At 34.8% G+C, this 26,222-nt stretch overlaps 1 protein-coding gene across 1 annotated transcript in view; it reads right to left on the bottom strand.

The window, feature by feature from the left end:
* Nucleotides 1-5,874: 5,874 nt before the first annotated feature.
* RNF217 (ring finger protein 217) overlaps nt 5,875-26,222 on the bottom strand; it is a 120,915-nt gene continuing 100,567 nt past the window's right edge. Inside the window, exons 4-6 of the mRNA XM_037520348.2 lie at nt 21,307-21,508; nt 17,395-17,466; nt 5,875-15,593 (exon numbers count right to left, since the gene is read on the bottom strand). Coding sequence (XP_037376245.1) covers nt 15,520-15,593; nt 17,395-17,466; nt 21,307-21,508 — 348 coding nt within the window. The 3' untranslated portion in view covers nt 5,875-15,519. The remainder of the gene's footprint in view (nt 15,594-17,394; nt 17,467-21,306; nt 21,509-26,222) is intronic.

The raw sequence follows: 26,222 nt of genomic DNA, 5'->3' as shown, positions 1-26,222 counted from the left end.
GACAAACCAGAATTCTAATTTGGCAAGTCAATATATACTAAATTGAATTATCACTAGCATAAAGAAGTATATTAATTTGGGGTAAGCCAAATTAATGACAATGACAACCCAGCAATTGTTAATAACATTCTTTGGGTCAAGAATGATTTGCCTCATGGAAGGATGAAGTAATATTTGTTGACTATTACCTTGGGCCTTCTGTATGAACAGTATCTGCAGTATACTTATTCCCATGGTGAAGTTGTTCAAGCAAAATTTAACTTCAGAAAATTATGAAAAAGGTTTTGGATTGCTGTAGTTTGATTTTATTATGTAATATTGTTCATCTAACACCTTAGCATGATTTAGAGAGATAGTTCCCCCATATTCAAGAATGCGAACAGAGTTGGAACATCTGCCTGAGGCCACAGCACACTTGGGTGGGCAGGAAAACCCAGGCCTTTAGTTCATGCTCTTTTTAGTAACGAGCCCACCTTTATGTGATGTAAGTTTCTTGATAAGGATGTAAGTCAAGAGTAAAGTTCCTACATAATATAGTAGCATTAAGAAATGCTTTTTTTTTTCTTTTTAGGATGACTTACTTCTGATAAGAAAGTCTTTAGTCTATGATGTAAACTTTTTAGACACTTTTCACTATTATCATTAATTGCACACAAATACCTAGTATAAAAGTGATAGAAAAATTTGATGCCAGCCCTAGGAGGTAAATGTGCTGTTCAGATGATTTTCTTATGCAGTGGTGTTTGCCTATGTTGCTATTTAACAACTGTTTAGAGTCACTTAAATTAGTTGGAATCACGTTCACATGTAGCAGGATGCTTTTTATTTCAATGCAGCACATGTAGAAACAAGCTCTGAAAGGTTACGTGGCTTTCATATTTTAATACAAGATGTTGCTGCCTTTGTACCATGTAACAAGCACTCATACATGTTCTGGAAGGAAAAATGGTGACTGTTTCAAATTGGCTGTATGTCCTAGACAAGAATTCCCCTGCCCCTTTGAACTAGATTATTCTGGGAGCAGCAGGTATGGATTTTCCAAAAGGAAGTCTGGGGTACTCCTTAGATTGTACCATGCCCTGTCCCAGATCCTGTCTTAAGGATGCCTGGACACTGTCCCAGGCTTCCAGAGAACTCCATATAGGGAAGAGTTAGAGTGTTCTTTCATTCCTGTGAAAATATTCGTTGAGCCATTGATTGCTTTGTATCAGACAGTGTTCCAGTTACTGAAACACTGCATACCAGGCATTTTATTCTCAGAGAAGCCCTTCCAGGTAAGTGTGTTTTAATTTTACAGATGAGGAACTTGAGGTCCAGAGAAGTTAAGTAACTTGTCTCAGCTTCCGGAGTTAAAAAAATAGAGCCTAAACATTTAACCTTGTCTGTCTGGTCTAATGTATATATTCTTTCTATTATGTCTGGCATGTAATAATTGTTTATCTGAAATTAAAATTTAACTGAGTGTCCTGTGGTCAGCCTTGTAACCCTGAGAGGATGATCTCCTTAGGGCCAGCGAGGCAGAAACAGGATGTCCATTATTTTGCTCCATTTTTTCTCATATTGAATTACTACCTATATAATCTTATTTTACCTTAATTGTCCCTTTGAAGCCCTGTGTCTGAATATATTCTCATTCTGAGGTTCTAAAGGTTAGGGCTTCAACATATGAATTTAGGGGGACATAGTTCAATCTGTCACATCATCATACTAGATAATTGTGGGTCCTAAATCAAGCAGCTGCTGCAAAGAGCTGCTGAGGATTGTTGGCAATACCAACTTTCCAAAGTTAAGCTCATGGGTAATGATTATTCTGCCCTTCCCTTGCAATAGATTTCATAAACCTAAAAGGATGGCTCCAAAGTGGAATTTAGTTAAAGAAGAGATGTATTATCTAGATATCTTATTAATCTTGGTTAATAATATTAATTATTAACAAGCAGCAGTTAAATCAATAGTCATGGAATTATTAAAAAAAGAGAGAGTGAGAAAGAGAAAAATAAACATTTATTGGAAGAACTCTAACAGAGTAAAATCTGTCAGAATGCTTCCAAGGTTCAAATCCTCCCTTTGATTACCTAAGCAACTTGTGGTCTATCATTGATACTTTATTTCTTTTTAACAGCTGCTTCCCTCCCCACCCCTTCTAGGATGGATTATAGGGTGACAGTGGTCCTCAAGGCTCCTCTGACTGGATCGGGTGTGCCTAACACAGACTAGCAGGGGTGCAGGGAAGAGACCAGCCAAGCAAGCCAGGCCAACTGAGTCAACTGGGACTGGTAAAGTCACATGGAATGTGCTGCCCATTTTTGACCCATTCCCTCACTGCCATCCTTCAGGGTTGAGGCACTCACTAAGTCAGTTGCAAAGAGTGTTGATGGATAGCTCGCCACCAAATCCCCCTCCAGGATTGCTCTCAATTGAAGAGACACCTCTTTCTAGTCATGCTCCCTCCCCAAGGAATTAAATAAACAAATAGAAATGCTTGATGTAACTGCTCCAGTCACAACTGGTTCATAGGAATCTTCAGAAGACAGTTCTTGAAGGCATCTGAAGTGGGATCACTCATAAGAGAAATCTAGAGATTTTGTAAGTTTTAAGCAATAAGGAAAATGAACTGTCACAAATTAATATCATATAAATGTAGATTATCTCATTTTCTTATAAATGGAAAAATGTTCGGGCAACTACATTTGAGGAGTAAATAAAGATCTGATGTCAGCACTAAACCTTCAAAATGGAAAATTGTGTTATGGATTGAATTTTGTCCACCAAAAAAGATACATTGAAGTACTCTTCCCTGGTACCTAAGATCGTGAACTTGCTCTGAAACAGGCGCTTTATAGAGGTAATCATGTTAAAATGGCATAATTCAAAATGACTTGCGTGCTTACAAAAAGGGAAAATCTGGGGCCTCCCCTGGTGGCGCAGGTGGTTGAGCGCGGCACTGTGGTTCAATCCTGGCCAACCAGCAAGAGTCCCACATGGCGTGGCAGGCCTCTTCTGTCTCACCCGCTGCTCCCCTCAGCAGTGTATTTTGTCGGTCTGCCTCTTCTGTTCCCGCCTTTGTCTCTGGTGAATCCTCTCACCCTCCTGTGCATCTTGCCTGTACCCCGGTTCTTGTATAAATAAATAAATCTTTTTTTTTTAAAAGGGAAATTTGAACATAGAATCACGAACATCGTGAAGATGTGAAGGTATACAATGAGAGATCGATACCTGTGTAACTGGGATGATTCAGCTGGCATCTAAGGGATGCCAAACGTTGCTAGCAAACACCAGAAACTAGAAGAGGCAAGCAAGGATTCTCCTTTAGACTTATCATCAGAGAAAGCAAAGCCCTAGCCACACCTTGACTTCAAACTTCTAGCCTCCAGAATTATGAGACAGTAAATTAATGTTTACTTCAGTCATATGGCCATCCTCTCTAGATGCCTCATATTCCTCAGCTACACCATTAAGAAGTAGGTTTTATTTGGTCTCAAGTTCAAAAACCTTAAGGAGAGACTTAACTGGCTTAAGTTGAGTCGGGTTTTATAGTTGAACTAATCGGGTTCACTGATAGGTAGTAAATGAGAAGATGACAGTTCTTTTATAGCGTGTGATATCCATAAAAAGTGGAGGCTCATGTTCCTTACCTCACCTACTGAGAGGTGGGGCTGAGTGGTGAGGGGAAGCTAGAAGAGACTTTGAAAGACGAGACACGGGAGGAGACATGTGGAGCTGAGACATGTGAAGAAGGTCCACTTGCTCCTCGGCTTTGAACTTGCACCAGTGACCTTGGGGATGCGGAAGGAGACGCATGGCATTGAGATATGTAGAAACACTTGTAGGAGACCTGGATTTGTTCTTTCATCCCAAACTTGCCTGGCCCCTTTGTACCCCTTACTTTTCCCTGCCAGAAAGTGCCTTAGACTTATGGCAAGCTTTTGGGCATCAGCAACCCCACTTTGGGCTGTTTGGCTGGGCGTTTACCCATGAAGGGATGGGTAATTTTGGCTGTTTTACTGGGAAACTATATCCTTTCTTCTCTTCTCTCTCTGCACACTATTCTATTAAAATTACGTCACTCTAAGTGCATGCTTTGTCTTTATGTGGTGGATGGTAGAACTGCTTTAGAGTATGCAGGTTTGAGGGTTTGGAGGTACTGCTCAGTCTGCACTAAAAATTCCTCAATGAAAACATGTTAGGCAAGTGAAACAGAACTCAGGGGACAAAACCGTAGATACCAACTAACATGTTATAATTGGCTCTGAGCAAAATTTTATATTTAACCAATGTGCTGAGAAATGTGCATGTCAAGTATTTGCCTTTTGTAATGCTTCATATTCACATCCCTGACACAATGTCTAGGAACGGTATTAAGCTAGTACTTTCCAGTACTTAAGATTTATATCAGTGAATCATTTTGTGTTGGCCAACACATTCATAATGAAAGTCACAAACAGTAATAACAGCTAACACTTACTGAAAGCTTATTAAGATCAAAGTGCTTTTTATAAAATGTATTATTTTTTATAGAGGTAATGTTGGTTTACACTATTATATGTGATTTAGGGGGTGTAAGCTCACACTTCTCAAGTTGTTTATTATCAACCACACCTACCAACAAGGCACCCATGATCTGCTACTTTATACTATTGGGGCCCATTCCCTCTTTGTGCACTCCCCCCACCCCCTGCCTTCCAGGAGCCTCAATTTTCCAGTTAGATTTCTAGGGTTTGGTTTGGTTTTTCCTTTTCCTTTGTTTTGTTTCTATATATTCCACTTCTGAGTAAATCATGTAGTATCAGCCTTTCTGTGAAAGAACAAGTTATTTTTTAAAGTGTTTTCCATGTTTTAAAACTAAGTTAATCCTCATAACTACAGTTGGAGGTATATACTACCATCTGCATTTTACAGAGCGAAAACAGCCACAGAGAGGTTAAGTAATTTGCCAAAGGTTATAGCACCTGGAAGAAGAGGAGTTGGGGGGTTTGATATAGCAGCCTAGACACAGAGTTGTGCTCTTTACTTCTTCACAAACCAACCTCAATTGTAATCTGAGGGTTAAAACCTGCCCTATTATAAATTTCATTCTTAACAGTCTGGTTATTTTAATTTCTAACTCCTAAAAGAAACTGTATAACACTCAGATTAAGTAATGTCATATTTTTATCACCCCATAGTATTTCTCCATTCTCCTTTCTGATCAATAGCTCCCCCCAGAAAAGTAACCACTATTGTAACTTCTATCACCATGATCAGTTTTGTCCATTTTTGATCATTATATTGATAGAAATGTTATCCTTAATAAACACTCTTTTGTCTCTGGCTTCATTTGCTCAACATTGTATATAAAATTTAACTATATTTTTTTTGCATGCATTACTCTGTAGTTTCTTTTTAATTATTTTTTAATTATTTCTTTATAATATTCCATTGTACAAATATACCACATTATAGTCATATATTTTATTATTGATGGGAATTCTTATATATATTCTTTGGTCAACAAATGACCTTATTTTGCTGGGTAGAGACCTAGGGAAAGAACTGCCAGGTTATAGGATATGATATATTTAGCTTTACTGGTTTAATGACTTTCCCAATCTAGTTCAGGCCCTTTTGTCCAGAGGGTAATCACCACCCTAAGCCAAACTCTGTCTTCTTCAGTATTTGCTTCAACCACACCCTGTGTGTACAGTGTTGGGATTGATCTTTGCTAGTCTATATTCTTTCCTCAGACATGCCACCTGCCCAAAAGCACAGCTATGAATTTCTATTCATTCTTGCTTCATCCACAGAATCTAGTGAAGAAACCACTTTAATAACTCTTCTCAAACTTACGTAAGTCTAATTTTGGCATGGGCAAATTTTACCTTTTAATTTTCTTAATTGAAGTAACATTGGATAACAATGTATAAGTTTCATGTGTGCATCCTAACATATCAACACCTGTATTTACCACATTAAGGTCACCACTAAAAGTGCCATTCTGTGTTTTGGCATACAGTTGACTCCTTTTCCCCATCAACTGGAAAAAAAGACAAGAGCCTTCTCTTTTATAAACATTTATTAGGCATTGCTAGCAGATGTTGCATGATGTATTATTGCACACATCCTGCGAGTAAACAGCACTCCACAGTAATCCATACAACAGCTCACACAGCCACAGTCAAAATAGGTGCTTACCATTACACTTTCCATCCAAGTAGAGGAAATGCTTTATCCTTCCATCAGATTGCATCTCATAATTAAGACTGCCCTGCCACTCTAAAACAACCAAAACAATATAAAAGAAAGCCCCTCCACAACAAAAGGTTATAGGGACATTACTGAAAGTCCAAAATTAGACTCCGAAATATCACATGGTATCCATCTTTTGTAAGACTTGCCTCTAAAATTTGTGTGATCTGACACTTGGGTTGTTTTTACCGCCAGCAGCAAATCAAACTGTATAATAGGAAGGAGGAGTAATGGGCACATACCCACTGAAAAGTCTTGAGGTAATAGATTTTTAAATTTCGCTGCTTAAAAAAAAAATCTGTTAATTTCCAAGTCCTGTCCAGCAGGACATATCTGTTGGCAGGAAGATTCTTCTACTCCTTTTTTTAATTTGTCAAATATTTACACATATTTGCATAAACAACCTATGTCGTCTTTTCTAAGCACATGATTTATTTTAACTATTCATCAACATTCATCAAGAAAAGTTGAATTATATACTATGATACATAAAAGGATACAACAAACCGAACTTTGTATATAAAGCTGAAAATAAAAGGTGCCGAACAAGAAGAGCAAAATAAGATATAGTACAAAATGGCTTGATGTCAGTGTAATCTACTGTGAGTGAAGAACTACATACAAGTAGCCAGCACATGGTTCTTCAGCATCTGTGTGGAAGCAGATTACAGATAAAATATTGCCAAAGATAAATTGTAGGAAATTGGTCAAATTCCTAAATGCCATAAAATTGCTTTCAATTTTAAAGATGTTTGTTTTAAAAGCATTTTTTCCTAATTGGAGCTATCGATTATAATAGCCATTCCAACTTTAATGATCAGCATTTTTTTTGTGTGTGATTTCAAAATACATTTCAATTATAATGGCTTCAATTTCTGGTGTTTAATACCTTTTCTACTTCAGCTTAAAAATGAACATAAAATTAAAAAATATATTGGCCAACCTGCTATAGCGATAATACAGTGGATTAAGTAGCAAATGCAGCCTATATACATCCCTAATGATGCTATTTCATCAATACTTTAAATAGAGGGACCAAGGAACATTCACAAAAAATATATGGCTCTTTAGATAAGAAATAAAGTCAAGTGAAAAAAATAAGGCACTAATAACATATATAAATGTTATATACTCTCATCACACAAAGCACCATATGGAAGGTTGAAGGGACTATACATTAGTGCTATTGGAAAATAGGAATAACCCAATTTCCCTGACTTTTATTCACCAATTTCTCCCTTTCTTTTCAGTAATTAATGTATAAACACTAAAATGGTGAAGAAAGCTAAACGCTACACTAAAAGCACAAAACATGGGACCAAGAATATGAGATAGTCACTTGGAAGTAAGTTAATTATTCTAACAAAAAGAGAGTAAGATCTTAAATACACCTTATTTTCCAACATTTTCATCTCAATGGAATTTTTTTACTTTCTAATTTTCTCAGGGACTTTACAATAGTGTCTATTTTATTTTCTAGCTACCTATTTCTTTTTAAAATATATTCAAAATTGTTTTCTTCACATAGTCTTATGGATATCAACTAACAGTATGACTAGTGAAAAGTTAGAAACATTTAAAAAATAAAATTACATAAATATTTTTCAATATCATTGAAAAAGGAAAGAAAATATCTTCCCATGAGACTCATTTAAACATGAAAAATATTATAATTATTTGGAAAATGACTACACATTTTATAGGAAATGTAAAGTAGGCAATATAATGAAACAATGGACAAGATGTGGTATGAAATATTAGTGAAAAGTCATTTATCTTGAAATGAAGAAATTTATTCATTTGCTATTGAGCATGAGGACATAATTCAATGGGATATATTCTGGTAATGCAAATAGGAGATGACAATTATTCCTTCAAATGGCAACTTCGGAATATAGAGTCACACAGATTAAACACCCAAATGTTTTTCTTTTAGGGAGTTCACATTCTTTGTGGAAAAAAGTTATGAATTATCTTATTTTCCATCGTTTTGCAACGGATACATATAGGTATCAATATATTTGTTTCATGAAAGTTATAATCAATTTTGTACAAAATAGAAATAAAACTTTTATGGCTTAATAAATAATGTGTTAACTTTTTAATGCCACTGTTTTTGTGTTCCATCAACATAAAACTGTGATCTCTCAGAACGTAATTTAATTGCTTTCATAAGCAGTAAGAATGTCGATTTTCACATTAAAACTCTGTAACAGATCACCCTTAAAGAAAATGGTTACATGGTTTTATATGTACACGTGTGTATACTTGATGTTCTAGGTTTCATATGAAATGTAAAGTTGCTCTATTGTTTACATTGCTATCTACAAAGTTTGAATTATGATGAAAGTGATCAAATGAGAAAATAAAGCTATTGCCATAGGAAAGTTTTAGAAAAGGGTTTGAAGTAGGTTGATACTTCATATAGAGTTCTTTATAAAGGAACATAAAATATGCTAATTTTCTGTAAACTGAAAAATTTCAAATATTTATATCAATTATTTAAGTAGTATTTACTTGAAAGAAGCAATAAAAGTATATTTGGACATAGAGCAATTAATACATTAATAGTCTATGTCGTTTTCAAGAATTTGACTGGATTATTACTCAAATAGTAATTTGACTTGCTGGGACATGGAGAACACCTAACAACTTTGCAAGGAACCAATGACTTTCCAGTTACAATGAAGAAACTGAAATAGTATTATTTCAGCAATTTCTGGGGTTCTTTAACAATTCTTCAGCAATTTCTGGGGTTCGTTAATTTGGGTGTTAAAAGTTTACCTTTGTTGTTCTTCACTTCGAAAAAAAAAAGTTTACCTTTGTTGAACTTTTCCAAGTCATGTACTAAACCTATATTAAGTTTATCTTGAATGTGGCTTATATCTAAATCATTTTAGTGAAAAAGTTGAACATTTGCAAATGACAAATGATTTCTCTAGAATAGGGCTATATCAGTTACATTTGATGTGATCTACTTTAGATAATCAAAGTCTAAAAATGTTCACAGAGCATGAATTTATGGTTGAGTTGTATATATAAATGCTACATTATAGAAATGTAGCTGCAAGATCAAGCTGTAGGACTTTTTGCTGAAACAAAGATCATATACCATATACTTAGCTACTTTGGATGTATTGTGAATAACCCACACATGCTTTTTTGTCAACTAACATGCAAATACTACATTGACCTTACAATATGCATGAAGCATTTTTGAAGCTTAGTCTTAGAGCATTATTAGGTTTTCTGATCCAGTGATATCTTCTCATTCTTTTGACTTCCTGTCATAGGGCTGGGCAGTGGTCTCTAACTCCTATCAAGAAGGGGAAAACAGTGTTCCAGGAACTCCTGATATGTCTTAATTTACAGATAAAATAAATCAAGATAATTATGTTCGCTATCAAAGCCAATTAATGGAATCCTTTCAGTGTTTGAATTTCATTAGAGTTAAAGAAGTTAATGGTGAGATACAATTTCTCCCAAACTTGACCAAGATGGGAAAGGAACTGCAGAGGAAAAAACAAGATAGTCAGGTAATCTAAAAGAAAACAGGAACAAGATTTGAAGCATCATTTCACAAACACGGACTCTTTTTATGATGGAACAGAGTCACAAAAATGTGTAAGACCCAAAAACCAAAAAAATGCTATTTTCTATGCTAATAAGTTTGCATAATCTAAGTGATGCAGAGATAACTATACTAATGCAGTTGTTTACAAGCTAAGTGGAAATGACAAAAAAAGGGCAGTGACAATTCTTTATGAATTTTTTTTTAAAAAAGACTTATTGCCATTTAAATTCACATTGTTGTTCCCAAAACAGTCACTTCTTTAGCCAAAAAAGAATGTACTTTGTAATATGCATAGCTACATGCTTCTAAAATTAGCACTATCTATGGAGATCTACACGGTCTGTGGCATAGAAAGTTTCAGCTAATGCTCCAAATAGACCTGCCTCTTTACTCTTTGGATTTGGATAAAGCCACTAAAGCTTCAGCCTTGCAAGAGTGATGCACAATAGAACACCCACACAATAGTTGGTTATGAAATGAATATTAGTTTTAGCCTTAAATCAGAATGTTTTAAAGATTGGCATCATGAGTTTCATCCAAAATGTAACATTTCATAATCTTAATTACTTCCCAAATTTTGGAACTCTTTACTCAGAATATATCTATTAATGTGACTATAAAATTATTTCCATTTTATAAGAGTAATAATTATAGACATACACAATAAAATTGGGATTTTGGAATTTACTTTCCAGAAGAGAAGTGTCATAATTAAAATAATTTTAAAAACAAAGTATGTTCAAATGGCTATTGGCGATAGTTTTGATATACTCTATTTCTAGTCAGTGGTTTTTATTTTATAGTTACAATCAGTTATGAAAATGCAGTTCCAACTTGCAGTAGAAATGAACTTAATTTCATAAACAAATATTCTAAACAAGGCTATTAGCTAAATTTTATTGATTGCTTGCTATGTTTGAGTTCCAGATACTAATTTGTAAGATTATTATAATTTCAAAAACTTGCATTTTTCAGGTGTGTTTTACTTATTTTAAATTTTCAGCATTGAATTCCTCCTCCCAAATTTAAAGAGGTGACATGTTTGCTAACACTGTTTTCCTCCTATCATGTATATGACATGTACATATATATATAGGTATCAGTTGCTTTAACTGTCAAATTACTTTATGGCACAAGTATTATAAAGTGCATTATTGAGTTTTAAGGCTATATTTACACAAAACAATAAAGTTGACCACAGGAAAAATTACTCTCATAGTTGGGATAGGTATCAGCTACATTTATGAAAAGATATACATAAAACCCAATGTGAAGTCTCACATGAAGGCATATGTACAATTTGCTTATAAATTAAAATCTAAAATGGATTTTGGCATGAATTTTTAATTTTTGTTACGTAAGGAAGTGTATGAGTTCATGTTATTCAGAACACTAACTTTTTTATCATTATAAATTTTAACAGGTGACCTAAAAAGTCAGAATTTGAAAACAATTAATCGCATTTATTTCATGAGAAGTTGGAAGAATTTTTTTGGCAAGTTTACTCTAATTTGTCAAAGGTCAGAAGGGAATGATGATGCTTTGTTCGTGCCATGGTGAGTTTTTCACCCCCTTCTGTCTCTCACCCTCTGCTGAGAAGTTAGAGCATCAGAGGAATGGATTAAAATGAGGTGGTGAGGGCTGCCAGGGAGCAGAAGAGATTATGGTTGGTTTATACACATTTTATGGGAGCCGTGGGCCATGCAATCTGTTTGGGTGGAAGGATTAGAAGATGAAGGCTCATCTGGGATTCAGGAGACAGTGAGTGGCACAGGACAGGGAAAGTCCTGATAGGCACCCATGAATCCTGATTCCAAGCAGAGAAAATACAATTAAAAGTATCAGGTTGTAACCTGACTGGTGTTTAATTATCTTTGATTGTTTTCCTGTTCTATCTTTCGGATAGAATAACACACCTATCAGAAAATCAAAGTGGTGGCAACAGGATGTTGCTTGTAACAGAAGGCTTGATGACCTTTTTTTTTTTTTTTTTAAACTCTACATACAGAATATCCTACGGCACTGCTAGGATTCATTGTAAAATGACTGTTTCATGTTAACCCAATGTACAAGCATTCCTGCAAACAATCAGATCTTACAAACAGTCTAGTTACGTTTTCTATGGATAACTGTGGTCATTCATAGTTGCCAACACAGTGCTTCCTACTTTTCACAACAGCATAATTAAGTTCTTTTGTGGAACGACATGCATGAACATGGATAGTGTTTTTTAAAAATGTGACCAACATCAATTTGGCTATTTTTTTTAAATCTTCAAGTTTTAAAACAAGGCAGTCCAAATATCAATGCATCCTTCTCACATAACTTATAGACATCTCAGTATTCTACTTTTAAAGGAATATGACGAATTTTCTTTCATAATTTTTGGCAAGGTATTTAATTAAGCAGGGAGAGGAGGAGCTATGTTGCAAAAGATGTTTTTCTTTAAAAACTATGCTATTTTTATATAATCTTTTTGACTCCAAAAAAGGGTCTCAAGTACATGATTTCTATGAAACTCATTCACTGAAAATGCATCAATGTTTTATTACAAATATCTTATAAAAGCCAAATATAAAAAGTTATGGAAATGTTCACATAAAGTGACAAAATATATGCGAAGGATCTTCAGCGATGTTTTGTAATAGGAAAGTGAAAATAATCTCAATAGTCATTCAATACGGGGCTAACTGAATTATAGCCCCACAATGGAATCTATAACTATCTACAAAAGAATGAGGTAAATTTATTTAAATTCCTGTGGGAAGGTGTCTACAAATAAAAAATATAGTTACAGGACAGTCAGAATATTATTATTGTATTTGTATAAAACTAATACAGATAGACACAGACACACACACGTATCTGTATACTTGTACAAAGTGTCTGCAAAGACATGAAACCATTAACAGTGGTTACCCCTAGAAAATAAGGGGTAGGGTAAGCAAAGGAATTTGCATTTTATAATTTTATATGGTTTGATTTTTTTGTTAAAGTATATATTAAATTTATGGAAAAAACATATAAAAATGACAGGCTTTGGATAGAAAGATAAGTATTTTATGTTCATGCTTATCCTTCTAAAGCAGTTGTTTAGATTTATTCCAAAAGTTGGAATACTACTGTTTTACCTTCATTGTTGGCACTAACATGTAAATGACCCTTTTCATTGTCTCCTGGTTTTTAAGATCTTGACACAAAAAATTCACAAATAATTACTCTTAGTCATTAGTATGGAAAGGGCTAACATATACCAATAGAGAGAAAAATACAAATGTTAATTTAAAAATATCTATGCAATAGAAAAATGAAAATTCTGTGCAACATTGTGTACGCTATCTCGAGCACCGATGAAAACAGCCTTCACTGATAACAGACACTACTTTCTAAGTGGAAAATTGGAACATTTCCAAATAATATAAAAATATCTCCAAAAGATAAGTTATTCAAAGAAAGGAATAAAAATCCCTGAGTCAGCCAAAGACACCAGATACAATAACCTAAGAAAATAGGTTCTCTAAGACCAGAGAGTATATTTATTTAGCTACTTCGTTTATTTATATGTGGCATATGAATGCATATGCAGCTACTGAAATATTTTTGTATAGATATGTATATACATACATGTATCATATACAAACATATCTACTAGATTTAATATTCATCATATTCAAATATTGTTGAACTAATACCTAAGTCAGAGAAAGACAATTTTACAAATATTAAGAACTTTCATGGCAGAAATACATGGACTTAAGTTAGAAAATCTTATTCTTTTAGTTTTAGTACTAGAGTATATAGAGCAGGCACTCAATAAATATTTGTCAAATGAAAGATGGATAAATGGAAAGATGAAGTTGTGAACTAGAGCATCACTTTTCCTTATATCATTCCAGAACTATAAACAACACACTCTCCTCCAATTGGAAACAGGCCAGCCTAGAAACTATAGTGTATTGATTCTGAGTGTTATTCGGAAATAATGGAAGTGTGTTGGTTTGTTATCCTGCAAGCAAACTTCACTGTCATGGACTTTTTAGATCAAACAAAAATGATAAAAGTTCTTATATTCTAGCGCCCAACGAAGACAAACTATCCATGTTTATGCATGTTTTGTCATAATCTATTTCAAGTCAGACAAGGCTGCAGACACATACATGCTACATATATGACAGAAAACTAGTTTTAAGGATTTGGAGACAATTGGAAACTACATTTTCTTAGGGGTGTCGTCACTTGCTTTCTGCTGATGAACCGTCATGATGAAACAGAGGAATAACATAATTTAGTTATCATGCCCCTTTCTTATTTTTAAAGATTTGCCAGTTTGGTAAAACTATCCTTGGTAAAATTTCCTTCATTTTTCTTTTGTTTCCTTTTTCAAAAGCAGTTTATGCTTTAGATAAACCCATGAAAACAAAAGCTTTGTTTTCAAATTAGCCCACCCATTGGAAGATATCAACATTATTTGATTTGAATAGAAACATAAGAAAAATCCTTCAAAACTGATATTTGTTTTTATGAAAAATAAAAATGAGGAAGAAAGAAAAAAAGAGAAATAAGAGGGCTGGGTATTAAATAATATCATATCTTGACCTAGAGTATAATTACCTGTAGTTCTAAAATGGTGAAAAAAAATGCAGAGTAAAGATTATTTAAAGTCTTAATTCAAGCATACTCTCTATGGCAAATTGTTATTTAAATTAACTAATCCAGTCTGAAGGATTTATTCAAATAGTAAAACATATATGCTAAAATACAGGAAATTTGGGGGGGGGGAAAGAACATTTAGGTCTTGAGAATTTCCTGAAAGCATCCTCTCAGTTTTGTCAGTTACAAAGTTTGATCATCCTTGAGGTGACAATGCACAAGTTTCTGTGTGTGTGTGACAGAGACAAATAGAAGAGAGAGAAAGAAATAGAAAGGGTAAACATCAAAATTGCCTGTTGTCTACATTGATTTTAATTCAGTACATTACCAAATTATGCCCACAAAGGAACCATCATCTTTAAATATGTCCATGAAAATGTGGAAAGATAATATAGAGGCACAGAACTTGACAAGTACAAGGTTATTGGGCTGATTTCAATACAGATATTTATATACACACATTCACACCCTTACACATATACACTTCAAAAACTCATGATTCTTCCCATTAATTTAGTTTCATTAGATCCTTTTGGGCATTTGTAACAATTATAACATCTGAAGGATGTAGGGGGTTATACTTCTTAGGCTACAGATGAAAACAGGTGCACATGGTGAGTCTTTATCTTCTGAAAAGTGGCTTTGCTTGTTGGTACAGATGGCACTTGAGCTATTCACACCGTCTCAGAAGATGGCTTAGAGGGAGGTGTAGGTATGAAGACATCCAAGCAATGCTCAGGAGAGGCATGCTCAGACAAATCTGAGGATAACTGGTTCTTAATTAAAATATTTTCTTCCAAGAACCATTAAGAAGGTCAGAGTTATGATACCGCTGTATATAGTCTGTGAAAGTGACCATTTTGAAAAGCAGCAATCTGTTTAAGGAAAGGACAGGACACCATATTGGGAGTGCACCGAAGCTCTAGGCATTGTGGCTGGCAGAGAGCCACAGGGAGACGAGATGGCAGAAGGTTCCTCTCAGTGTTTTTCAAGACATGACTCTCAGATGGGTGTACCATTCTGTATAGCTCCTACCTGGAAAAGCTTAGTTGGATGAAATTATTTGCATTTCACCAGTGCATGCCTGTCCGTGATCGTTTTCTCTGTTTTTTACAAAGGCAATAGATAGGAAATACAAATAAACCTGAGAATTAAAAAAAAAAATTAAAAGTTATTAGTAGGAGAGACATTTAGTTTTATAAATAAAAATTTCCATTTCCCAAACCACTTACAAATAATCTACTACTTGGCAATACCTGCACAAGGAGAGGGGTGATTTCTATGTATGAAATATATTTATTTCTACAGCATTTTATTCTCTTCTATTTTTTATTAGCTTCTTTCCCCTTTTCCATTGTGGTAACATTGGTTTACAGCACTATATGATTTAGGAATAAAGGCTCACTCCTTTTCAGTTGTCTGTCACCACACCACACCTACCACCAAGGCGCCCATAATCCCCCCACCATAGGCTACCAGTCCTTTACCCCTTTGTTCTCAAATCCCTGCCCTTTAGTACTCTCAGTTCTGCAGTCATATATCTAAGGTTTGTTTTGGTTTAGTTTTATCTGTTCCTTTATTTTGTTTCTCTATAATCTACATGAGTGAATCCATAGCAATGGTTTTTATAAATATGTTAAGCCTGGCCTTTAAGCCTTCATTATTATCCCTTATCATTTGCACACTATACCCATCTAAGTTCAGGCAGTATAGCCTATTACTTAAAAACATGGGTTGCAAAGCCAAATGTCAGGTTTGATTTCCATTTCTACCACTTCTGAGGTCCTAATAAGTCTTAATTTTTCAACTGTAAAATGCAGTTAACCGTATACCTATATTATAATGTCCAAATCATTAAATGTCTTTTACTTTATAAGTTTATCTGTTCTACATATGCAAATTGCTTTTGCTCAGTAGAACTTCACATATGAAATGCCATTTTATTTAGAAATAAAAAAGAAATCCCATCTATTACATGGAACAATTGTGAAAGCAGTCTTTCCCAACAGCATTTAGTTTACAATTTTCTAAAGCAATGGTTCTCAAGGTACAGTCCCTCAAGCAACATCAGTATCACCTGGGAACTTTTTCAGAACTACAGATCTATGGGCCCAAAAATTGTGGGTAGGAACCCACAATCTGCATTTTAACCAGCTCTCTAGGTTATTCTAAAGCACACTAGAGCACAAGAATCAGAGCTTTTAAAATTTGTATTTTGATACTTGTATGAATACATCTGTACAAATCACTGATGCATTTTTTTTTTAATTTTATTGACTTGCCAATCATAACTATATACTTTTGGGAGTACAACTTCACCCCTTTATATGTGCACAACTTCACTCACCCTCTACCATAGCTCCACACCAATGCCTGTCACCTTCACTCCCCTCTTCTCCCCTCCTTCCCAGCACTCCCTCTGGAGTGTACATTTTTTCACAGTCTTAGGATATTTTTTGCTATTCTCTGCCAGTTTTTTTCTTTTGTAGTTCATATTCTACAATGAGTGAAACATTTTCTATTTATCAATGCTTAATATGTTGGGTATATGATTCTATAAAAACTGAAAATAATTTCTTTAAACCCAGGGTACCCTTTCACTAGACTAAATCAAACACATAATTATTGGTGTATAACAGTCTCTTGTTTTTGATGTTTCAGTCTGAACTCAGAAATACTAGTTGTATTAACCATGGTGTTAAAGAGGGCTCAAAATGCTTTAAAAGACACCTGAATCAAGCTGTTTATAGATTGTACAATATTTGTCACACAAACACATCCTGTATGAAGCATGCTTCTCTGAATCTATATATCATATGCTGATTACCTCTCTAAACATGGAAAAGAAATCATGTCCACTTAATAACTGACTCACATTACTACACTTACATTCTCTCTATGGCACTCAAAGAAATCTAATCTCAGATATGTTAAGTGTTTCTTACCGATTACAACTGCTATGGCCCCTAGTGCTAATCCCAAGACCAGGATTAGAGGTGCAACGAATAATTTTCCAGCTGGAAAACAAAAGGCAAAACATAAGCCATTTTAAAGAGTCTTAAAACCATTGCCCAAATATTTTCAGCAATGCTTTTCTGAAATAACAGTGTTCTGCTATTTTCCAATTAAGGCTACATTACTCTAAGGAAATGTATCAGGTACAGAACACATACACAGATGTAAATTTAGTAATAACCCTGAAGTTCTGGACATCTAAGTCAAACAGCTCATAAGTCATTTCTCCTTTACCACCAAAAAATATCCAAAGCAACTGGCTCTCTTTATCTACCAGGACCCTTCATCTTTGTGACTTTATCTTACATCTCTTCCATTTTCAATTTTCAAGATTCTGAAAGATTAAGAAGGAAGCAACACATTTTGAATTGGCAGGAGAAAATTTAGTTAGCTTACAAAATGGAGAGCTAGAAGGAGCTACCAAGGTCAGCTGCCCAAGTTCAAATCTGAAAAGGCAATTTATTTACTTTGCAGGTTGAAAGAAAACCAAAAATATGAACACCTAACAGACTTAACTATAAATGGGATATTTGAATACTACTGTTACGAGAAAATTACCTACAACATACAACATGTTCAAGGTTATTCAAGTGAATCATTTTAGCAAATTTAAACTTTTAAGATGCACTGGGAGGATGTCAAATGTTATCGAGCAGCATTTTTTCTTCTAAATGAATAACTGAGTAGTGATAATGATAAACTTCAATCATATGTGAACAAAGTAAAAGTTCACAACTGGAATACCATTAACTTTGAAAGACACTAGCACACACAAAAAAGGAGGCTAGTAGTTAATATCTCATCATTATATAGTAATCTTGATCTTAAAGAATGTGATACAATATTATAACTACATAAGCAACAGCATTTATGAAGTGAGGGACTAAGCAGTAGAATCACACAGCCGTTTAAGAATAAACCAGGGAACACCATTCCACAAATTACATTAAGAACAGTACTCTGGAGTAAGCAATTATATAAAAAAAAAAAAACAGGGAGAAAATAAAGTCTAACCATGGATTTTATTTATCTAGAAATCAGTTAAAAATATAGTCTAACCATGGATTTTATTTATCTAGAAATCAGTTAAAAATCTGTATTTTCTTTACTATTATATGCTTTGTTTAAATACTGAATAACTGCAATAAATAATGAGAATTAAACATCTTTTCTTAGTAACTCCTATTCCCAACACCATCCATTAACTAATATGCCTACCTACTCCCTAACAAGTGAGATCTCTCAAGGCCAGAGACTGCTAATCACTCCCAAATCTGTTCTCTTATTCTCGAAGAGCAAGATTCTAATTACAGCTGGACACTTGGCCACACGGATGGGGGACCGTATTTTTCATCCTTCAGCTGTGACAGGACAACAGGATCTTTCTTCAACTCTTACCACAGATATCTAGAGGCCACAGTCCCAATCTGAGTGAGCAAGAGAGTTACATTACACAAGGACAGAGGGCAGGAGGCCTTTGCTATAATCTACCTTTTCTCTCAGATTGCAGGGAGAAGGTAATTTGTGAGTTACAGAGTAACCCCTTGTCCTGCCCTTTTTGCAGACAGGACAGGGAGGGTTATGATAGAAGAGCAGTAAGAGGCAGTCATGGAGGGAAAGATGTATGTAGGCAGTCAGATGCTCCGTACTTTGTCATGTTTGTCCTGACACAATCATGTGTACACATGTGCATGTGCACAAGCATGAAGTAGAAAAAAGGCAAAAAAGAAAACTACTTACAGAAAGCTGACAATAAAGTTTTAATAGAAAATAGTCTACAGAGACAATATTTCCCTGCTGACGATATCAACAGGCTATCCAGTCTACAGAATATTAAATGATATCAAATATAATAATGTATATACTATATATTTATATCATTTATATATATATTATATTTTATAACTTATGAAGAAGGTTCTGGTGGCATCCAGATAAATAGTGAGAGCCCCAAAGAGAATGCATCCAAAATATTACATTTGGTGAAACAGGGCAGAAAATAACTTCCCTTATTGAAGAATGACTAAACAAAAACAAAAAGGAAATCAAATGGTCAAATCAAAGATTATTAAAAAATAAAAATGGAAAAACATCTTACTACAAAATGGCAATGAAATGGAAATAAATGACCTTAACAATGCAGAAAATAAGAGCTGTCTTTTTAGGTTGCTTTCTGTATATACAGACTGACAAAGAGTTTATAGCTCAAAACTTAATTTGCAATTGGTTTTCTCATTGTTAGTATTGATATAAATATGGCTTAGCCCCTTAGCTCTCTCTCCAAAGTATATTTGACTAAGTAAACATTGGTTATATAATTACATACATTTTAAGGATCAGAAAAACATTGAAAAACCATTAACCCCAATCTTGACTATATGGAATGCTATTAGTTATGGAAAATTATGTTTAACTAATGATGTAAGGATATTTTCAGATATTATAAGATTTTAGAAATGATGGGACTGATTTCCAGATACTGCAGTGAATTTTAAAATATATGCCCTGCCTTTTACCTGATAGAAATATATTATTAACACCAACTTCATTTTGATCAGCCAGCCAGCATATGTTGCTGGTGAAGGGATGTGATTTACAGCAGTAATAAGGTGAGAGAGACCCAAAGAGAGAAAAGTAGGGCCTCCCCTGGTGGTGCAGTGGTTGAGCGCTGGGCTGCGAAGCTGCCCACAGCCTCTGCAGCGCCGGTTCTGCAGACCTCTCCTGCCACGCACGCTGCCCCCCTCAGCAGTGTATTTCTTCAGTCTGCCTGTTCTGTTCCCCGCTCTTGCTCTGGTGAATTCTCTCACCCTCCTGCGCTTCTGACTGTACCCAGTGCTTGTATAAATAAATAAATAAATCTTTAAAAAAGAGAGAGAGAATAGGAAAAAAAAAAGATTTATAGATGTTAAAAAGCACTCCATATATAGGAGAAAGACTGCCAGAAAAAGAAATACTATAGTTCTGCATTTTTATTTTTTAATAATCTTTGATTTGACCATTTGATTTCCTTTTAATTTTTGTTTAGTCATTTTTAAATAAGGGAAGTTATTTTCTGCCTGCATGATGAAAGAGAGGAAGAAATCTCACAGTGGTACATTCCAGAGGAGTAGGGAGCTACTGTAGGAAGAAATATTAGGTCAGGAAAACACTTCATCACACTAATTTGGTGGCTTTAGGCCAGAGCAGGAATTTGTTTGCATATCTGCATATATACAGTGTGTTGTTAGGGATGAAGGGAGGGTTAAAAAAGGCAATTCATTGAAGCATTTGTTCTTGGATATTTAAGCTAGTGTCTGCACACAATGAGCGCATTTGATGCTATTTCCTTAACTATTAATGACAAATATTAACTATTAACATGATACAAAAATATATATAATAATTTATCAACTATAGAGATGTGAAGGGTACTCCATTAATGGGTTCTGGAACATTTTGATTTATTTTATGGTGCTGCATATCCTCTATGAATGAAGGGAATTTATATGCAAGACCCACTGGTAGGTATTATCAGTACAAAAATAAATGATATTGTCCATTTTGTCACATTGCTTAAAATGTAATTTCAAAATTTAAAAGACTATAAAGATTTCATATTTCTGTGGTATAATTAATTATTTGCTTTTTGAAGAAAATCTGCTTGTTTATATAAGTAATGTCCTGCTAACAAACTAAAAGTTTTTAGGTTTAAACTCAAAGGGACAGAGAATATGTTGCTCTTGTTTTGGAATAAAGGCTCCATTAGAATACCTGGCAGGTGTTTAGAATTATCATGGCTATTACATTTCTAAGTTCTGTTCACTTCCCAAGAAGATTTCCTGTAAGTCACAGCAAATACTCACCACAGACAGACCCTCGCACTAATCTCCTTAGATGAGGTCTCTCTGGGAGGTAGCGATATTTGCATCCAAATATACTGAGGTTTGATGTGTGGTCTCCAAAGAATCGGAGCTGGCGGTATCTCTCCCCACATCGATAACAAAAATTAGTGTTACATTGTGAGCAGGTCATATGGTCACATCCTTCAGTTCTCTGGATGTGGATCTGTAGTGACAAAGAAGGAAAGAGAAGGAGAGGTTACTAAAATTTTTTAAAAAGTAGAATCTGGCAAACATAATGGAACAACAATTATGAGTTTCTCCAAAATAAATGCCTTGCAGAAGATTCACGAGACTGTCAATTTGTTTATAATCACACTCTCCAGGATTGTATTTACATCAAATGGTTTCCATGTGAAAAGAACATTTCAGGTACTCATGCTGTTGGTTTAGTTTGACCAATTTATAAACAAACACATCCCAAAGGAGACTCACTTATCTTTCTAGATGAACACCTAACTCAACTCAATGGTTTCAGGCAATTTAAAATGCAGTAAAGGTTAATTTTGTTTATGCTGTGATCAGCAAGAACTAGGTAACTTGGGAATAGAAGTGATGAAGAGTATTTCTTAAAAGCAAGGATTATGTAAAACTTTTCATCAACAAATCTCAATGTAGAGGAAATGATAGCAGCTGTAAGTGTATTCTCCATACCATTTTAGCTTCCAAATCTAGTATCATTTGCAGTATGTTTAGTGGACTGTTTATAAGACGCCATCAGTTCAACTAAGCACCTTTCTTTATTATTGCAGCAGTTACATTAAATACAATTTCACCCATAAAATAACAAGGACTTTATTTTTGAATCATTCATAAAATTTCTAATGTGGGACCTCCCTTGTGGCACAAGGGGTTAAGATGCAACCCTTGAAGATATCCGCAGCCACTGCAGCACAAGTTCGATCCCCGGCCGGCCAAGGAGCAACCCACATGGCACAGCAGACTTCTCCTGCCGCTCCCCTCAGCAGTGTACTTCAATCTGCCTGTTCTGCTCCCCACTCTGTCTCTGGTGGGTCCTCTCACCCTCCACACCTCTGACCTATAGCCCAGTTCTTGTATGCATAAATAAATCTTTAAAAAAAATTCCTAATGTGGTAGTCAATCAAGTACCAAGGCCATGTTATAATCAAAAAGTTTTTCTTTGATACATAATTGGATACTTGAGACTCAGAATCCTTGTGGACACTGCATATAAATCAGAGGCATAGTTTAAGATGTACACACTTTCAGTAAGCACCCATGGAAAAAAATAACATTTATTACATTAAAAAAAAAGATTTGGTTACACTGCTCAATTCTAGTGACTAAAAGAGGATCAACTAAAAGGCTTTCCCATTTCACTACTTAAAGTCAGTTCTCATCTACTGTTTATCCAAATGCTCTTACAGAGCATTCACCAGACTGTTTATCAATTTATGATATATATATCATATATATGATATACATGATATCTGACACACATATGACATACATGAATTTTTCTATGATGTCCCATTCTAAATACTGGTTTCATCTGCAGGCACACACACACACACATATTTGTTTTAAAATGTATTTAAAATGTCCCTAATACCGCTTGACTATTGTAAGTTTCTAGGAATGACTTGGACTAGTGTGTCAGTGAATGCATTTATGCAGTGGGGAACGTCACAATTAACATATGTTAAACTCTCCAGTGGTCACTTGACTTTTAGTTTAGTCTTGGTGACAGTCCACAAATTTACATATTTAATTTGAAATCATGCTGTCCGTCACCTGATACACAGTGTGGTTCCCTGTGCTCTTGCAATATTGCAATTATATTTTTCAAAAATTGGTCAATGTTTATGGAAGTGGAATAAAATCATCCGATAAAAGAAAAGATCTTTAATGTGAAAAGATAACTTCAAAGTTTGAGAGATAAATTACCCATTTTAAAATATAACCTTATTTATAGGTTTTGAGAATATAAACATTTTGAAGTTGAACTTCAAATCATATATTGTATTTCATTTTGGTGATTAAATAACCAAATTTTAAAGGAACAATGTGAATTTTAAAAGGACATCTGAGGACCCTATTAAAATAAAAACAGATAATAACCATAGTAATGCTGTAAACTTTCATTTGAGCATACATCTACATACCTTCCTACCTACCTATCTGGAGAATGTCCTGGTATTTACAATATTGAGGAAGCAATGACTAAGCAGAAGGCAGCGCATTATAGGCAACACAATGACTGACCCACAGCAGGTGCTTAACATGATAAGTGAATGAAACTAGAAAGAAAAGTTTACTAAGTAGCTATCAAAATCATTAGGTATATTGTAGGTTAATGTCCTCTGGCTCCTAATGGGTGATGGTTTTCGACAGGTAAGCTTGAGGACAATAGGAAAGTTGAAATACCTGGATTTGGACTAGAAGACGACCTGTGTTAGAAATCTGGCTCTGCTAGCTATGTAAAAAAGAACTGATTTCTCTCAAGCCTCAAGTTAAACATTACTAATATGAAAATAAAAATGTGATTATATATATAAATTTATATATTATATATATGTCAGGCACTATATATATATATTTAGTGCCTAACTTACATGGCACATTCTGAGTCAGATCAATACACTACTGATTCCAATCTATCCCTTTCTCCTACCCATCAAAAAATGTGAGTGATTAAATACATGAGCAATACAATGCTACAATACAATTGTCAGCAATCCCCTTTCTCACTTCTTCACATGGTTAGTTCTGTGGCTGACATTTGACAAGAGAGAACTTTCCTTGATAGCAGGGGCTACTTTGTGGTCAAAGCATATGAGCCTCTGTGAACAAGGATTACTAACAAATCATTATTTGGTCAATATAAGCAAAATTTCCTTTTGCTGGGATTGACCACCTTATTCTTTTAAATTATATTGAGGGCCTCCCTGGTGGCGCAGCGGTTGAGCGCTGGGTTGCAAAGCTGCCCGCGGCCTCTGCAGCGCCAGTTCGATCCCCGGCTGCTCCCCAGCCCCCGGAGGAGGGTCCTGCATGGCGCGCAGACCTCTCCTGCCGCCCGCTGCTCCCCTCAGCAGTGTACTTCGGTCCTTCTGCCTGCTCTGCTCCCTGCTCTGGCTCTGGTGAATTCTCTCACCCTCCTGTGCTTCTGACTGTACCCAGTGCTTATATAAATAAATAAATCTTAAAAAAAAAAAAACAAATAAAATTATACTGAAATCTTTTTCCTTAACTAGACAGTCCAGTCAGAGTAGATCAGGTTTTATGAAGAAGATTATGTAACTTGAGGAGCCTCTGAGGCTTAAGCTCTTTAGCTTCTTGGTAAATCAGCCTCTAGCTTAGAACTTCTATGTTGTAACAGTTTCTCAAGGATCCCATGACTGTATCCATTTGGCACAGTACATGGTGCTAAGGAGTGAGGCAGGTCAAAGGCCCTACTGGGCTCTTGAACTATTTGTGATCCTTCTTAAACCACCTGAGCAATAGCAGAAAACATGTTCAAAGACAACCCTGAGTACCCCAAATAAAGGTGACGTCAATGTACATTCAACTTTTGACTGTGTAATGTATTTAATCTTAAAATGGTGACAATGAGGCTTAAATTCCCTGGTCACATGGCACAGTGTTGTATTAGACCTGTAATGGCAAAAGGGCTAATATTTGTTTAGAGCTCGATATGTGCTAAGTATTGTAGATAGATTAGCACCTTTAAGCCTCATAACCACACCATGAGATTAGCATTCTTATTCATAACTGGAGCTCAGAAAGCAATCTGCCTGAGTGAATGGAGACAGGATTTTGATTCATGTCTGTTTCTTTATTATTCTAAGTAGCCTCTTATTATAAATTTAAAGATAAAACCAGAGGATCAAGGGTATTCTTTGTTGACAGCACAACCTTTGTACTAGCCAGACAAACATGTCTGCTCTCCTTGCACAAGGCACATCTGAGTCTTTCTGCTTGCTTGATCTGCTCTCCGGGTCAATTCACAGTCTTCCTTCAAAACAACATCAAAACTTTTTCTTACAGGAAACTTGGTCTAAAAAGCTAAATTTGTCACTGACAGTTCATTTGCCTCAAAATTTCACAAACATTTTTCACTGTCATTTCATATCTGCTGAAAATATGGCTTTGCTGGATTGTAAAATCTGTATGTGGCTCCTTTATTATTTCATTTAAATAGTGACAACTGTTCTCTTTTAGCGGTCTTTTCCTATTTCTAAAATAATATTCTCAACATAACTGGCAAATAATATATTGTTGGCTCAATAATATTTCTGTACAGGAAATGATAAAATTCTAAGCTCTGATAATACTCCATCGTAATCTTGCACAAAGCAGGACCTGTAGATCAATTTGAATATTTTATATGTACAATGGCAGTGACTTAATTATGAAAAAGTGGTTTCATAATTCACCAGCTGTCAAGTACTCAGTGCTTCCTTTAATATTATTGTGACTATAATTGACTATATATGAACATTTTAATTCGATATTAACAAAAAAAAATACTTAAAAGTGCAAATTAATGTACACCAAGAAATATTATTTTCACATTTGCTGAGCAAGTTGTAATTTTGAACTCTTAGCACCCGGGGGATACTAAATTTGATATGTTCAAAGAGTTCCATGAGGATACCATTAAAGGTCACACTCTGACAATGTGACAATGGCATTTTTATTAATAAAATATAGGGCCTTTAAACACACATAAAGCCCATTTTATTTTGTCCATGAAGTTGCTTTTATTTTTTAACAACATAATATTATTTTAATAATAAGCATTTCAAAATGCTTATTATTTAACTTTGCTTAAAAAAAAAAAAACAAAAACAACTAATCACCCAAACTTGTTCTAATTTAAAATTAAGATTCTGTTTATACATGAGAGATAAAGCCAG

This window comes from Talpa occidentalis, unplaced genomic scaffold, assembly GCF_014898055.3.
Source record: "Talpa occidentalis isolate TD23 unplaced genomic scaffold, MPIMG_talOcc4v2.1 talOcc4.2, whole genome shotgun sequence".
Classification (NCBI taxonomy): Eukaryota; Metazoa; Chordata; class Mammalia; order Eulipotyphla; family Talpidae; genus Talpa; species Talpa occidentalis.
This window is presented reverse-complemented; position numbering and strand designations above follow the sequence as displayed.